Here is a 14,761-nt window from a genome sequence, read left to right on the forward strand (position 1 = left end):
AAGTATTCAAGTATACAAAAGTATTCTTGTAACTCACAGTGCGTCGTGGTGCTAATAACGTCAAGATCATTGGGATTTGCAAAGAATGCATGAACTAATCGAGTGTAAACCTTGAATGCAATGCAAGTCGCTTCAGATAAAACCGTCTGCTAAATGCATGAATGCAAAATCTGTTTAATGAGACTAAACTCCAGTAGTTGGTATGAAATCAATCCGCTGCTGATGTCGAATTGTTTGCATCTTTGCATTGCTCCCCGTCGCTCTTACAGCGTAATGCATTTCTCACAGCTGCTCGTCTCACAGTGCATTCGTGTGAAGTTCTGCTGGCGAATCCGAAGGGACAAATACTTCGGCATCTCCTCCTCAGTCATAGTTTCAGCGTAAACAGCTGAGAGCTGCGTCTTTAACAAGGATTCTCTGAATTACGATGGATTGCAGAGCTGCAGATGTACATGATGTTTGCATGGCTTCTCTCGTCTCTGTGCTTCAGATGGTCCCGTCACGGTGGGCATGAGTTTAGACATCGCCAGCATTGATACGATATCAGAGATCAACATGGTGAGAAACACACACCACACCTGGGAGTGAAATTAAAATATCTTATACATTAGTTTCCATGAATGATGACTTCGAAATGTGTTATGTGCTCATTATTATTTGTATTGATTGATTGATTGATTGATCATGCTTGAGATTAAGGGATTGTGAAATAGTAACTATAATAATAATAATAATAATAATTATTATTATTATTATTATTATTAAACGTAGTATTTAAAAAAAATAATGATAACTATTAATAAATATAACATTTTTAAGTTTGTTTTTACATGATTAATAATGATAATAATAATTTAAAACATAAATAATAATAAATCATTAAAAAATTTTGTTTTAAAATGCTCATTTTTATAATAATAATAATTGATTATTATTAAAAGTAGTATTTTTGGTTTTGTTTGTTTTTTATATAAGAATAACTATTAATAAATATAAAATTTTTAAAGGTTTGTTTTTACATGATTAATAATGATAAAAAATATTTAAAACATAAATAATAATAATAAATAATTAACAAATATTGTTTAAAAATGCTAATTTTTATAATAATAATGATAATACTGATAATAATTAATTATTATTAAAAGTAGTATTTTTTTGCTGTTTTTTAAATAATAATAACTATTAATAAATATAACATTTTTAAAAGTTTGTTTTTTCATGATTAATAATGATAAATACATATATTTTTTTACTACTACTGTAATATAGAGATCATATCATTTTTATTAATAAAAAATATATATATTAAATAATAATAATTATTATTATTATTATAAATAGTAATGTTTTAAATAATTAAATAATAATAATAATAATAATAATATTAAAAATATGTTTATTATTTATTTAACTTAAATATTTTTATAAAGTTTTTTTTTACATGATTAATAATGACAATTTAAAACAAAACAATAATAATAATTCAAAATAATATTAAAATACTTATTGCTTGTACTTAAAGTCAAGGGTTTGTTCATACTCTTAACCTCAAGCATTAATCTTTGGCTCATCTCACACAGTTTATGTTGTTCTGTTCATAAAATGTGAACATGTATATTAGTTATTGTTTGCTAAATCATTATGGATGCTCTGCTGTTGCATTATAAGAGCGTCATTCGTTGCTGATCGAGCTGCTGTTGTTGACTGGGCAGGATTACACGGCCACGATCTTCCTCCGGCAGCGCTGGACAGACGAGCGGCTCGTGTTTGACGGCAATAAGAGCTTGAGTCTGGACGGGCGACTGGTGGAGCTGCTGTGGGTCCCAGACACCTTTATAGTGGACTCCAAGAAGTCCTTCCTCCACGACATCACCGTGGAGAACCGACTGATCCGGATCTTTCCCAACGGGACCGTTCTGTATGCGCTGCGGTGAGGCTTTATCTGGTCTGTAGCACAGATATATATATAGCTGTGAATCTGCTCGAGCTGGACTGATGTTTAGTCTGAATTCAGTTAGTAATCTTTATATGCTTATTTAGTAACAACAATAGTAATCATCGTCATCATCATCATTTAAAATATTATTATTGTTATTATCATATTTGTATTTTTAATAATAATAAAAAATAGCTAAAGTTATTTTTTTAAATTATGTATTATTATTAATTGATGTATTATTAATAATTAATAATGACAATAATGCGAAAAAAAATATTAAGAATAAATAATTAAGTATATAATTAGGTATTTTTCATTATTTTTTATTATTTATTGTTGTTGTTTTTCTTCTTATTGTTGTTGTTATTAGTAATAACAATAATGATATTCAATTCAAACCTTGTTAAATTGAATAACAATTCAAAATAAAGAAGTCTGAATTCAGTTTTGCATCTTATTTAAATATTTAGAGGATGTTTATTTAGTTGTTTTTATTTAAAAATAATAAATAACAAATTATAATAAATACAATTATTTATTATTATACATTTGTTTATTTTTACATAATAATAATAATAATTAATAATAATTTTATGATTATTATTATTATTTATTTTTTTTTCAAATTTTGCAGCTCTACAGACAAGCTCAGAAAACCTGGATTTATTTTTAATTGCTTGGTTTAATGATGTTATAGATATTTCTACTGGAAAGCAAGACTAAAATACTAGGGATGTCAAAATTAACGAGTTAATGCAAACTCATTGTAACGACACTGATTTTAATAACGCGCGATTAACGAAGCGCGCATGCTCTGTTTGACCCGTGGCCTAACCCGTAGTTGGAGAAATGGAGATGCACAGTGTTGCCAACTTGGCAACAAAAGTGCCTAGCAACAATACATAACGCATAATTAAACAATCCTTATTTAGTTTCGGAGACTCGCCGGTATATGCTCTGTTCAGCGAGCGGCTGAGAGGAGCAGCGCTTTCAGTTAAAACACATATTATGTTGCTTATCTAATTTTACATGAAAGTATAGCCAAAATCACAGAACAGCTATTGTCTTTATCTTATGTGTATTTGATCTCATCAGACGACGGCTCGATTATAAATCAGGATTTTTGTGCAGATTAACATCTTGGAATTCACGTTTCAGTCTCTATTTCATATTCATTCTGTATAAATAGTAATGTTTTAAATAATAATAATAATATAATAATAATAATAATATTAAAAATATGTTTATTATTTATTTAACTTAAATATTTTTATAAAGTTTTTTTTTACATGATTAATAATGACAATTTAAAACAAAACAATAATAATAATTCAAAATAATATTAAAATACTTATTGCTTGTACTTAAAGTCAAGGGTTTGTTCATACTCTTAACCTCAAGCATTAATCTTTGGCTCATCTCACACAGTTTATGTTGTTCTGTTCATAAAATGTGAACATGTATATTAGTTATTGTTTGCTAAATCATTATGGATGCTCTGCTGTTGCATTATAAGAGCGTCATTCGTTGCTGATCGAGCTGCTGTTGTTGACTGGGCAGGATTACACGGCCACGATCTTCCTCCGGCAGCGCTGGACAGACGAGCGGCTCGTGTTTGACGGCAATAAGAGCTTGAGTCTGGACGGGCGACTGGTGGAGCTGCTGTGGGTCCCAGACACCTTTATAGTGGACTCCAAGAAGTCCTTCCTCCACGACATCACCGTGGAGAACCGACTGATCCGGATCTTTCCCAACGGGACCGTTCTGTATGCGCTGCGGTGAGGCTTTATCTGGTCTGTAGCACAGATATATATATAGCTGTGAATCTGCTCGAGCTGGACTGATGTTTAGTCTGAATTCAGTTAGTAATCTTTATATGCTTATTTAGTAACAACAATAGTAATCATCGTCATCATCATCATTTAAAATATTATTATTGTTATTATCATATTTGTATTTTTAATAATAATAAAAAATAGCTAAAGTTATTTTTTTAAATTATGTATTATTATTAATTGATGTATTATTAATAATTAATAATGACAATAATGCGAAAAAAAATATTAAGAATAAATAATTAAGTATATAATAATATAGGTATTTTTCATTATTTTTTATTATTTATTGTTGTTGTTTTTCTTCTTATTGTTGTTGTTATTAGTAATAACAATAATGATATTCAATTCAAACCTTGTTAAATTGAATAACAATTCAAAATAAAGAAGTCTGAATTCAGTTTTGCATCTTATTTAAATATTTAGAGGATGTTTATTTAGTTGTTTTTATTTAAAAATAATAAATAACAAATTATAATAAATACAATTATTTATTATTATACATTTGTTTATTTTTACATAATAATAATAATAATTAATAATAATTTTATGATTATTATTATTATTTATTTTTTTTTCAAATTTTGCAGCTCTACAGACAAGCTCAGAAAACCTGGATTTATTTTTAATTGCTTGGTTTAATGATGTTATAGATATTTCTACTGGAAAGCAAGACTAAAATACTAGGGATGTCAAAATTAACGAGTTAATGCAAACTCATTGTAACGACACTGATTTTAATAACGCGCGATTAACGAAGCGCGCATGCTCTGTTTGACCCGTGGCCTAACCCGTAGTTGGAGAAATGGAGATGCACAGTGTTGCCAACTTGGCAACAAAAGTGCCTAGCAACAATACATAACACATAATTAGACAAACCTTATTTAGTTTCGGAGACTCGCCGGTATATGCTCTGTTCAGCGAGCGGCTGAGAGGAGCAGCGCTTTCAGTTAAAACACATATTATGTTGCTTATCTAATTTTACATGAAAGTATAGCCAAAATCACAGAACAGCTATTGTCTTTATCTTATGTGTATTTGATCTCATCAGACGACGGCTCGATTATAAATCAGGATTTTTGTGCAGATTAACATCTTGGAATTCACGTTTCAGTCTCTATTTCATATTCATTCTGTCGTCTGACAACAGAAACAATAAAATATGTCAATGGAAACGCTGCATCAAAATACAGTATATGTGGGCACAGAGAGGCAAACAAATGTAATAATAAATGTATATTTTGCATGTTCAGAAGAAGTGATCTGGCCTGTCCTGCGAATAATGTAAACAGGCTTGTGTAAGTAAATTAATTGCGCAGTGCAAAGAAAGAGAAATAAAGGGAACCTGGTATTTCTATGTTCTTTTTTCATTTTTAGACACGAACAAGTTCTTTAAAAAACATCTATGAGCTTTGAAACATGTCTAGTCTTCATGCTCTATGTTGACTATGGTGATGAGAACATGTCAGTGTTTATGAGTGTTTATGTTTCCTCTGTAGGATCACCACGACTGTGGCCTGTAACATGGATCTGACCAAATATCCCATGGACAAGCAGACGTGCACCTTACAACTGGAGAGCTGTAAGAAAACACACGCACTTCCAGCTTTTGCTTCCCCAAAGTGTTGCTCTGGCAACAAGCTGACGTTTTTGGGTACTCTGTGTCTGTACTCATAAAACTGCACAATGTTTCATATTCACGCTGTTTCATATTTGATAAGAACATGTTGTGGATGCATCCAAACACGCCACATTACGCCTGTTTACTTCCCATGCACGTGCATGCAATGCAGATCTCTGATGCGTAGTTGCATAAGATCATATATAAATCAATATTACAGACAGACAGACAGAAATCAGTCCAAGATGCTCCTGTATTGACGTGTGTAGATTCAGACCAATTTAGTTTCCCATGCAACCTGATTGGCTTTCGTTTGGCCCCTAAAGCTGCTTTCTCTTCTTGCTGACTTTATCTGTCTCTCTTCTGCTGTTCTCTGAGCTCCTCGCTCTTGTGAGTTTTGGATGTGGATCTCTTCCACGTCGTCTGCTGGTGCTTATATAAGAGCAGCGGCTTAAAGAGTAGAGGTTTAGAGCAGCTTCTTTAGTCTCAGTCTGTCGCCCACAAACCGCAGTCTTTCTCTAATGAAACGCCCGAGAGCTGCTTTTGGTAACACTTTACAACGTGTCATTTGTTAAGATTAGTTAATGTATTAAACGAACGATGAACAATACATTTATTAAGCTATTTACTCATCTTTGTTAATGTTAGTTAATAAAAATACCGTCATGTTAGTTCACAGTAAATGCTGAAATTAACGTTAACTAAGATTAATAAATGCTGTAGAAGTATTGTTCATTCTTAGTTCATGTTAAACTAATGTAGTTAACCAATGAAACTTACTGTAAAGTGTTAGCTTCTTTTGTTGTTGTTTGCATTATGACATAATTTTTAATGACAAATTTTGCCGCAAATTGTAATTTTCCACAGGTTTTCCAAAGAAAAAGTATTTTATATAAACATAATATGCAGTCATTTTGCTATAGATTTTCATGAAAATATGATTTATGCACATTTTGCTAAAAAAAGGCTAGATTTTTCACATTATTGAATTATTTGAACAAACAATCATATGAACATAATTCATAATTATTTTGGAATTTTTAAATTTGCAAACATAATTTGTCATGAAATGATGATTTAAGCACATTTTCTCGTCGTCAGTTTTTTTCTCCCCACAGATTTTCCAAAGCGAATTATTTGCACACCCTTTCATAACTATTTTTTTGCAATTGTATTTATTTATTTATTGTTTGTTTGTTTTGTTTTGCAATTTTTAAATATATTTTACATGAAAACATAATTTAAGCCCATTTTCTCCCAAATTCTGAAAGGCCAGATATTTTTCGTTCAGATTTATTTACACAATTTTTCATAAGAACGTAACGTGCAGTTCTTTTTCAATTGTTAAGTATATTTTTTACGAAACGGCGATTTAAGCACATTTTGTCCCAAACTAGCCAGATATTTTTTTGCGCAAATTTTCCAATGAGAATTATTTGCACAATCTTTTATATGAACATAATGCATAGCTCTTTTGCCATTTTTAGGGGTTTTTTTACCGTTAATTTAGAAATAATGGCTTTTGCTCACTGAGCTCTTCCGTTGCATTGTGCATTTTTAAGAAAATGTCAGCATGAAGTAAATACCATCACATAACAAAGTATCCAGCAGACTGTCACATATTTCTTCCAGAAGTTGTGCATCGCTTGTCTGAACACAAATGGCATCGTTTTGAACATTAAACCATCCATGCATTTGGCAGACGTTACATGCAATCTGACTTCCTCCAAGGAATTTTATTTTTGGAAATTCATGTCGACGTACAGGTCAAACGCTTCTGAAATTGAGCTCAAATATTGAGCTCAAATATTTATACGACGTTTGACAGAAATCGTGAGTCTGGCACAAGCAAAGATTCTCCGTCTTTGTGCCTGATGGATCATATGCAGACGGGGTGGATTGAGATGTTCAAAGGAGGCTTTGCTTCAAATGAGGGTTTCTAAAGTCTCTTTGAATCATGGCCTTTCATCTAGACGTTATATTTGTGTGCCACGCAGTGAACCACGTCAAGACAGAACCCGCTCCCTGCATGCAGCATATTGTATGTCTTAATTGCAAAGTCTAAATCACGGTTTACTGTACAGATATATAATGTGAGACGGCAGTGGCTCACAGTCGTGTGTGAGATTAGAAACACTCCGTCACGTGCCGTTTCTGTCTTCAGGGAGTCTGAGTGAACACATTAATGAATCCAGAAAACACATCTCACAGACGCTCAGTATCTGATTACTGTCGCACAGCGCCACCAAGAGCACACATACTGATATTACACACCCATACATGTGGACATTTATCTGATAGAGTCACTCACTACATGTCAAAATATGAAATCTAATGCTTAATATATGAATTAATTAGACTGCATTTACAATGTGTCCCTTATCAGATCCCTGCATGCGTCAAATTCTCTTCTCTTGTTCATAATAATGTCAATTTCTTAATATCATTTAATCTGTTGTTAAAATGTTGTGTTTATATGAAACTACAAAAACATTGGACTGCTAGTCTCGCGTCTTTGCTTGAGCGTTAACATTTTAATTTTAGTTTTCACTGATCAAAGCAAGTGTGAGAATGGATTCATATTAAAATATCAAAAGTTTGGGTTTAAAATTATTTATTTAATTTTTTTATTCATCAAGGATGCATTAAATTGATCAAAAGTGACAGTGAAGACATTTATAATGTTACAAAGTATTTATATTTCAAATGAACGCTGTTTTTTTAACTTTCTATTCATCTGTGAATCCTGAAAAATAAAATGTGTCATGGTTTCCATGAAAATATTGTTCAGCACGACTGTTTTCAACATTGATAACAATCAGAAATGTTTCTCGAGCAGCAGATCAGCATATTATACTGATTTCTGAAGATCATGTGACACTGAAGACTGGAGGAATGATGCTGAAAATACAGCTGCGCATCACAGAAATACATTACAGTTTAACACATATTCACATAGAAAATGGCTATTTTAAACTCTAATAATATTTCACAATTTTACAGTATTTTAGATCAAATCAATTCAGCCTTGGTGAGCAGAAGAGAGACTCTTTCAAAAGCATTCAAAAATCTTACCAATCCCAAGCTTTTGACCGGTGGTGTATATCTTTGCCCATTTCAGTGTAAAACTTACAGTAGTGCAATTCATAAATCGTCTTTGTATCGTATGAATCAAGGGTAAATTGACCATGCAATGTTGATGTATATGACGAGACATATCTGATTTATTTCTCACGTATGAAAGTGTGATTTTTACATATGCTGTTGATGCTGTTTGTCTGTTCACAGGGGGTTATAACGTCAATGACGTGATGTTTTACTGGGCGCGTGGGAACGACTCTGTGAGCGGTTTGGACACGCTGAGACTGGCTCAGTACACCATAGAGGATCATTACACCTCAGAATCCGAGGCCGTATATGAGACGGGTACACAAGACCACAAACACACCACAGTTACACATCTAACGTCTGTGGAGCAGCTTATTAAACAACGCCAGATAATAACACCTGCTTCATCAGAAGTTAAACTGAAGTGGCCATGTTTCTTGTTTACGGCAGATCATTGCTTTGTGAGTTCAGCAGTGACTCCAGAACAATAATTTGCTCTCATATTTCAAAATGACCATCATTCCTCTTATTTTAAGAGTGGCATAGGCTATGTACACACTGCAGCTGAATTTGGGTGTAAATTCAGCCTTTAGTGCTTAATCCTGTTTAGGGTTGCAAAGGGGTGGAAAATGTCTGGTAAATTTTCCCGGAAACTTTCCAAGAATCCCTGGAAGATTCCAAAAAATCCTGGAATGTTTCCGGAATTTACTGGACATTTTCCACCCTTTTGCAACCCGATTCCTGTTCTGTACACACAGTTCAGTGATTTAAAGGAGTGACAAACGCATTCTGCAATCAGCTTGACTCCTGAAAAATGCAGGTAGTGAGAACAACGTTCACAGAAATTTTATACAGTGTGTACGGAACCGAACTGAACAACTAGTTGTTAATGGCGTATTTAAACATGTATCAGAGTTGTGTGTTTTCTGTATGTGCTGTGCAAGAAATCACAGAGTACGTTTTGACTTATTAATGTTGCCAGATCTTGCTAGAAAAGAACAGCAAGTAAGAACAAGCCCATAATAAACTCAAATCCAGATGCTTGGAAATAAGTCACATACCAAAATATCACGACCTGCACCTGCCTACTTTATTGACTCTAAGCTGGATCGCTTATTGAGCCAAGCTCAAACAATAAGCCCAAAGATGCTTAATAAGCGTCGCTTATAATAAGTGGACATGTCAACCACTCAAGAGCACACTCTACAAAGTAGCCTTTCAAACCTAAACAAATATGTGACCCTGGACCACAAAACCAGTCATAAGTGTCAATTTTTTCAAAATTGAGATTTATACATCATCTGAAAGCTGGATAAATAAGCTTTCCATTGATGTATGGTTTGTTAGGATAGGACAATATTTGAAAATCTGGAATCTGAGGGTGCAAAAAAATCTAAATATTGAGAAAATCATCTTTAAAGTTGTCCAAATGAAGTTCTTAGCAATGCATATTACTAATCAAACATTAAGTTTTGATATATTTACAGTAGGAAATGTACAGAATATCTTCATGGAACATGATCTTTACTTAATATCCTCATGATTTTTGGCATAAAAGAAAAATGTATAATTTTGACCCATACAATGTATTGTTGGCTATTGCTACAAATATCCCCCAGCGACTCAACACTGCTTTTGTGCTGCAGGGACACTTATGACTCCTCTGTCAACAGTGGTTTAGTTTAAATCGGTGAACATAATGAGTCTTCGGTTGCTGTATTATTACTTTGGTTGAAATAGCGGATACCAAAACATTGCTATGGTGTCAATCATCGCAGTTACGAGAGTGAGTTCTGTTCCATACACACAAAACTGTAATAATAATGATACGGTTGGCACTCCTGACACTTTACAGTGTGTACAAACCACTCCAATAACTTCTTAATCTCCGATTTATTGATGGTCTTGAAGATTTTTACTTGGACGGACAGCATTAGCATTTCACATCACTACATTGAATCCCTTCCTAGGAAATTATCCCAAGCTGATCTTTCATTTCGAGCTGAAGAGGAGCATCCTGTACTTCATCCTGGAGACGTACGTGCCATCCAGCTTGCTGGTGGTGCTGTCCTGGGTCTCTTTCTGGATCAGCCAGTCATCCGTCCCCGCTCGCATCTGCATAGGTACGGTGATGCCGATGAAGATAAATAAACTATGTTGAGATATGCTCAAACTATTCCACTATTGATCATTGATCATTAGCTAGCTCCACACTGGAGAGCTGCTTTATAACAGAAAATCAAGTTGTAATTCTAACTGAAAGCGACACTAGGCGCATTTCCATTACAGATTTGCGCAAAACTTTGGCGATATTTTATAAATGTCGATAAAAAAGATTCAGTGACCGTATCAGAGCCACACTGCACCGCAGACGTGTGCAGTGTAAATTGTCTAAGTATTAATAGTAGGGAAAGCCCCTTATACTGGAGCGCGGCCACTTATGAAGTGTTTCTTGGAGGTTATAGTACATTGAAGAATGATCATATGACTTTTTACATACACCATGTGACTTGTAAATGCGAAAAAGCCGTTTCCATTGCAGTTTGGCAAAAAAAACCACCTCATGCGAGCGTAAAAACTTTTTTGCGATATATGGGAGTTTTTGCGAAAATGACGCGTTTCCATTAGGCGTATTTTCAATTCGCAATTTCAATTCGCGCAATTTGAAGGGTAATGGAAACGCGCCTACTGACTCTGGTTTTTAATGTTTAAAACTGTAAAGCTGCTTGATATAAGGATATCTATTGCATAAAGTACTATACAAGTAAACATGACTGGACGTGACTGGAGTACTGAACTGCAGAGCTCGTGCAAACATCCACATCGCTGTAATCAGATGTGTTTTTAACTGCTGCTTTCACACCGCTGTCAGTTTTTGTTGTGTGTATTTCGTTATTGAGAGGAAAGCATGCAGCATATATTTTCACATTCATCCAAACGCCACTCGGCAGCTTCAGGTTGGGCTGAGTTTGCTCTGAAGTGCTGTCTTCTCTTGAATTGCATCCAGGAGGGCTGAATTACAGTCTTGGGCTACAGCGCCACACTGGTCAAACCACATTATTGCAGGCTCTTTCATTAGGTCATATGTATGGAAGCCCATTTCTGCCACTGAATAAAAAATTTAAAAAGGTTATTGCGACTTTTTATCTCACAATTCTGAATTTTTTTTCACAGAATTGTGAGATATAAGCTCGCAATTGCAAGTTATAAAGTCAGAATTGCGAGGCATAAACAAACAATTCTGACTTTTTTTCTCGCAATTCTGACTTTATAACATGCAATTGCGAGGTAAAGTCCAATTTTTAGAGGGGGGGGGGGAGACTGATATGTTTCCAGAATTGCGAGTTTATACCATCTAATTCTGACTTTATAACTCGCAGTTGTCTGTTATAAAGTCAGAATTGCAAAATACATAAACTCGCAATTCTGAGAAAAAAAGTAATAATTGTGAGTTTATATCTCGCAGTTCTGACTTTATTTATCAGAATTGCAACTTTGTCTAGCAATTGCGATTTTATATCACTCAATTCTTACTTTATAACTCGCAATTGTGTGTTATAAAGTCAGAATTGCAAAATATATAAACTCGGAATTCTGAGAAAAAAGTATTTTCTCAAAAAAAAAGAATTCCGACTTTTTAACTCCCAATTGCGAGTTTATATCACGCAATTATGAGAAAAAAAGTCAGAATTGCGAGATAAAAAGTCGCAATTACCTTTTTTATTTTTTATTCAGTGGCGGAAACGGGCTTCCATACATATGAGATCAAACCATTACTCGATAACAAAAATATTTGACGACAATTTTTTTATTGTTGATAATGTCGACTAATCGTTTCAGCCCTATTCAGAACCAGGCAGACAAGCGTCTCAGCTGACTCTGTGTGTCTTATTGGTGCGTGTTACAGGTGTGACGACTGTCCTGACGATGACCACACTGATGATGGGTGCGCGGACATCTCTGCCCAACGCCAACTGCTTCATCAAGGCCATCGACGTGTACCTGGGCATCTGCTTCAGCTTCATCTTTGGAGCGCTGATAGAGTACGCCGTGGCCCACTTCTGCACGCTAAACCACCCCGACTACAACAACGCGCTTATGGTAAGAGAGGAACATCATCATCATCATCATCATCATAGTGTGTTCATCATCATCTGTGCTGTTTCCTAAGGTAAGCATCATTATTGCTCATACTTTACTTTGAGTCTTAAAGGGATAGCTCACCCAAAAATGAAACTTCACTGACTTTACTGTCCCTCGGACTATACAAGATGTAGGTGACTTTTTTTCTTTAATAGAACAATAAAGAAGATTTTTAGCTGAAACCATGGGCCTTGGTGATATAGAAATTGCAAGTCTTTGGCTGCCCATCTTTGAGAATAAAAAAAGCATATTAAGAAAGGCAAAATGAATCCCAGTGCCTCCTGACGATATATTGAGGTCTTATGAAGCAAAACGATCATTATTTATATCATTATTACTAGTAATCCAGAGCCTCAGGCAAACGCTAAAATCTGATTCTTTTCCACAAACTGATTCTTTCAGACAGTTTGTTTCAATTCATTCACTAATTTGTTTACATAATCATGCAGTGACGTCATGTATGCGTTATTGTATTATTAAAGCACCCAATTGGGATGTGAAACTCAGTTGTTCTACATGTCTAAAGCATATAAAGTGAATAAACTTGTCTTTGTCAGCTCACAATTTTACGTAAACAATGAGAAACCATAACTTTTATTTGGCCCTTTCATTTAAGTGTTCGGTTCACACATGCTCATATCAGCGGCTCATCGGTTCAACTAGTTCACTAAAAAGAATCAGTTCAAAAGAATGATTTAAATTAAAAATTTTAGTAAACTATCCCTTTAATGTGACTTTTGCATGGGTAAGAACCCCTCACAAATTCTTAAAATGTAAATTATAGTCATTATTGTTATTGTCACAATCATCATTTATTGTTGACATCATCTCATCATACTTTTGGTCTTATTGATTTTCATGTTGAATTTCGTTTCTCATTTTCTCTCGTCTCTGTGTTTCTTTCTGTCAGTACGGTCATCACATGCACGAGTGCGAGGAGGAGATGAATGGCATCGTCACCACCATCGCCAGCAATTCTTCACGGATAAAGCGGCGCAAAGATTCTCCCGCTCTGGCACCCACGCCCACCTCCGGCGGAGAGCCTGGCCTCGCACCCTCCAGCCCGACCGCCAGCGAACCCAAGACTGCCGAGGCCCCAGCGGAGCTCTTTAGCCGCTGTGCCAAAAACATCTCCATCCTGAGGAAGATTCTGAGATCCATTAACTGCTGTCATGTGGAAAACCCACATTATATAGACAACTACTCACGGTTAACCTTCCCGCTGTCGTTCATCATCGTTAATTTGCTCTACTGGACCTACTACCTGTACTTTTAACCAGCACATCATGTTGAATCATTTCTGTGTGTTAGTAAGTATGATAGTGTGTGTCTGAAAGACCAGTAGAGACTCAACAGAGAAGGAGAATTATTAGGGTTGCACCGATATTAAATTTCTCAGCCAATACCAGTAGCCGATTATTGAGAATGATATCTGCCGATACCAATAGTGATTATTCAGAATAATATCTGCTGATAACGATTGCCGATTATTCAGAAAGATATCTGTCGATACCGATAGCCAATTATTCAGAATATGTGCAATACAATTATTCAGATTATCTGACGATACCGATAGCAGATTATTCAGAATGATATCTGCTGATACGGTTATTTAGAATGATATCTGCCGATACGGTTATTTAGAATGATATCTGCTGATACGGTTATTCAGAATGATATCTGCCGATACGATTATTCAGAATGATATCTGCCGATACGATTATTCAGATTGATATCTGCCGATACGATTATTCAGAATGATATCTGCCGGTACGATTATTCAGAATGATATCTGCCGATACGGTTATTCAGAATGATATCTGCCGATACGGTTATTCAGAATGATATCTGCCGATACGATTATTCAGAATGATATCTGCCGATGCCTATAGTAGATTATTCACAATGATATCGACCGATACGATTATTCAGAATAATATCTGCTGATACCGATACAAATACTGATGCTGATTATTCAGAATGATATCTGCCGAAACTGTAGATGTATAATTATCATTTGTGCTATAATCTCCATTACTACATTTACCATAGCACTTACAATGGCAGTAAACAGAACAGCATGTAAAAGCAGAAATGTCAACTTTTTGAATT

The 14,761-nt window shown here is 34.6% G+C and overlaps 1 protein-coding gene across 1 annotated transcript; it reads left to right on the forward strand.

Moving 5' to 3' along the window:
- Positions 1 to 273: 273 nt before the first annotated feature.
- On the forward strand, positions 274 to 14,366 carry LOC107567011 (gamma-aminobutyric acid receptor subunit pi-like). Its single transcript, XM_016252593.1, has 8 exons — positions 274 to 352; positions 491 to 558; positions 1,716 to 1,933; positions 5,277 to 5,359; positions 8,687 to 8,824; positions 10,477 to 10,629; positions 12,414 to 12,607; positions 13,560 to 14,366. The coding sequence occupies exons 1-8, from the start codon at positions 274 to 276 to the stop codon at positions 13,923 to 13,925; spliced, it is 1,299 nt and encodes a 432-aa protein (XP_016108079.1). The 3' UTR covers positions 13,926 to 14,366.
- The last annotated feature ends 395 nt before the right edge of the window (positions 14,367 to 14,761 follow it).

Source organism: Sinocyclocheilus grahami, unplaced genomic scaffold (genome assembly GCF_001515645.1).
Source record: "Sinocyclocheilus grahami isolate Dianchi unplaced genomic scaffold, SAMN03320097.WGS_v1.1 scaffold1121.1, whole genome shotgun sequence".
In the NCBI taxonomy this organism is placed as follows: Eukaryota; Metazoa; Chordata; class Actinopteri; order Cypriniformes; family Cyprinidae; genus Sinocyclocheilus; species Sinocyclocheilus grahami.